General features: G+C 39.0%; 1 protein-coding gene across 1 annotated transcript in view; it reads right to left on the bottom strand.

Annotated features, from left to right (window-relative positions):
* The window catches only part of ARNT (aryl hydrocarbon receptor nuclear translocator), a 77,158-nt gene that overhangs the window by 13,929 nt on the left and 61,234 nt on the right, over nt 1-1,995 (bottom strand). The window contains exons 13-14 of the mRNA XM_023724606.1: nt 1,802-1,876; nt 404-555 (exon numbers count right to left, since the gene is read on the bottom strand). Of these exons, the coding sequence (XP_023580374.1) occupies nt 404-555; nt 1,802-1,876 (227 nt within the window). The remainder of the gene's footprint in view (nt 1-403; nt 556-1,801; nt 1,877-1,995) is intronic.

Below are 1,995 nucleotides of genomic sequence, written 5' to 3'. Positions count from 1 at the left end.
TGAGTAGCTGCGATTGAGATCATATGGCCCACAAAGCCTGAAATACTTACGGTCTGGCCCTTTAGAAGAAGAGTTGGCAGACCCCTGCTCTAAAGGAAAATCCTGCCAGACTAGAGCAATAAAAAGTGGTATATATGATAAAATCCTTTCTAAAAAGGGCTGGTAAAAATAAAACTGAAATAGAAGCTATGTAAGCATCTCAGAACTTAGTCTCTAAAGTATTGTTTGTTAAAATCTTATTCTACCTGGATCGACTACCCAAATCCTGTACGAAGTTGGAAGATGAGGAACCTAGTGGAGTTTAATATGGGAAAGGAGGAAGAGAAGGCAATAGCTTGACAAGGCAAATCAGACTTGGCCCGTGAGAAACCCCAGCACTAGAAAGGGCCTTTGTGGTACATACTTCACGGTGGTGTTGGTACAGATGATGTACTCGATTTCATCTGAGTAAGGGTTCTGGAAAGTAAAGGAGCTGGTTCTCATCCAGAGCCATTCTCGGTTCTTAGATCGGAACCGGAACATGACAGACAGCACCTGGCCTTTTAACTTCACCACCTGAAAAATTGTTCATGCCATCAGTGAAATGCACAGAAAATCTCCTTTAGAAAATTAATTAAAAAAAAAAAAATCCCATTTCTACAACCCTAAGACTCTTATGTCACTGTCCTTGAAGCACCAGCCTCTTTCAAAGTTACTAAAAAAACAACATGAGAAGTGAAAATGAAGTGACTAAATACGGAGGAGGTATACTTAGCAGGTTTCTTCCCAGAGTCCCAAACTATCTGACCTCTCCAGTAAAAGCCAAACAAGAACAGTAATTACTTCCAGTAGAGAGAAGACTGTTTTCCCACATTCCCTGGGAAGTCCTTTAAGGATAAGCTAAGCAAGCTTTACAAATCTATACTAGAAATTTATAGGTTTAATGACATTTAATATAGCTTACATGTGGCTCTTCAATCCTACCCTTCCCCCAAAAAAACCCAGAGAATTTCTGTTTTCACAACACACATGGAGACTTCTATAAATAAAACCTAAGTTCATTTTAGTCTTGTTTTGCTTTTTTTTTAAAAAAGAAAATAACTTTAGATTCTTTTAGTTTCTAGTCTCATGGAATAGAGAATAATCTTCTGACTCTCTCACCCTAACAAGAAAACAACAGTAATATTAGCAACTTACATTTACTTCGTAATTACTACGTGTCAAGCACTGAGCCATATGCTTTATGCACATTATTTTATTTGCATAATCCTCCCAACCACCCTCTAAATTAAGTACTATTACTGCACCCATTGTATCAGTAAGGACACTATTAAGGCTTAACTATGATAATAACTTATCTAATATAAACTAAGAGCCACTACTAGTAAAGCCAGGTCTATCCTGAAACTAACCTGACCAGATACACTTAGGAGCTAGGGCCTGAAAATTACAATTAAGAGTTCACCCTTGACTGTCTCTGAAAGAACTCCCTGAAGTGATTTTTCCTCCTACCATCCACAGCTCAGCTAAAGCCTAGTAAAAGACCGTAAAGACAGCACCCTGGACACAGCTGTTGGATACAAGACAGTGAGTAGTCTCGAAATGATTCCAGAGCCGAGGAGAAAGGCCTTGGACATTATCCACAGTTTCCATGTCCTGGTCCTCTTCTGTTCCTTAGAGATACAGGTTAAGCGCTAAAGAATGTAACACTGTAGCACCTAGCATAGTATTCAATTCATCGGTGCTCAATAAATATTTGTGGAATGAATGTAATAAACAGATAAAAATGTTTCTTTTGATCCAAACCAGGGAAAATATTTACCTGTTGGAAGCTGTCTCTTAGCAGCTGTTGGTCTTCGGGATGACAGAATTCCACAATATTCTTTCCTAACAGCTCCTAGAAAGGGACAAAGAAGAGTAAGATACTACACTTTCAGGGGCATCTAACTTGCCTGGCCTATCGGCTGGGGACTTGGATTTTACTCCTCCTGCCTTTATCCGAAGATTGTAAATGAG

This window comes from Trichechus manatus, unplaced genomic scaffold (genome assembly GCF_000243295.1).
Source record: "Trichechus manatus latirostris isolate Lorelei unplaced genomic scaffold, TriManLat1.0 scaffold00250, whole genome shotgun sequence".
Taxonomy (NCBI): domain Eukaryota; kingdom Metazoa; phylum Chordata; class Mammalia; order Sirenia; family Trichechidae; genus Trichechus; species Trichechus manatus.
This window is presented reverse-complemented; position numbering and strand designations above follow the sequence as displayed.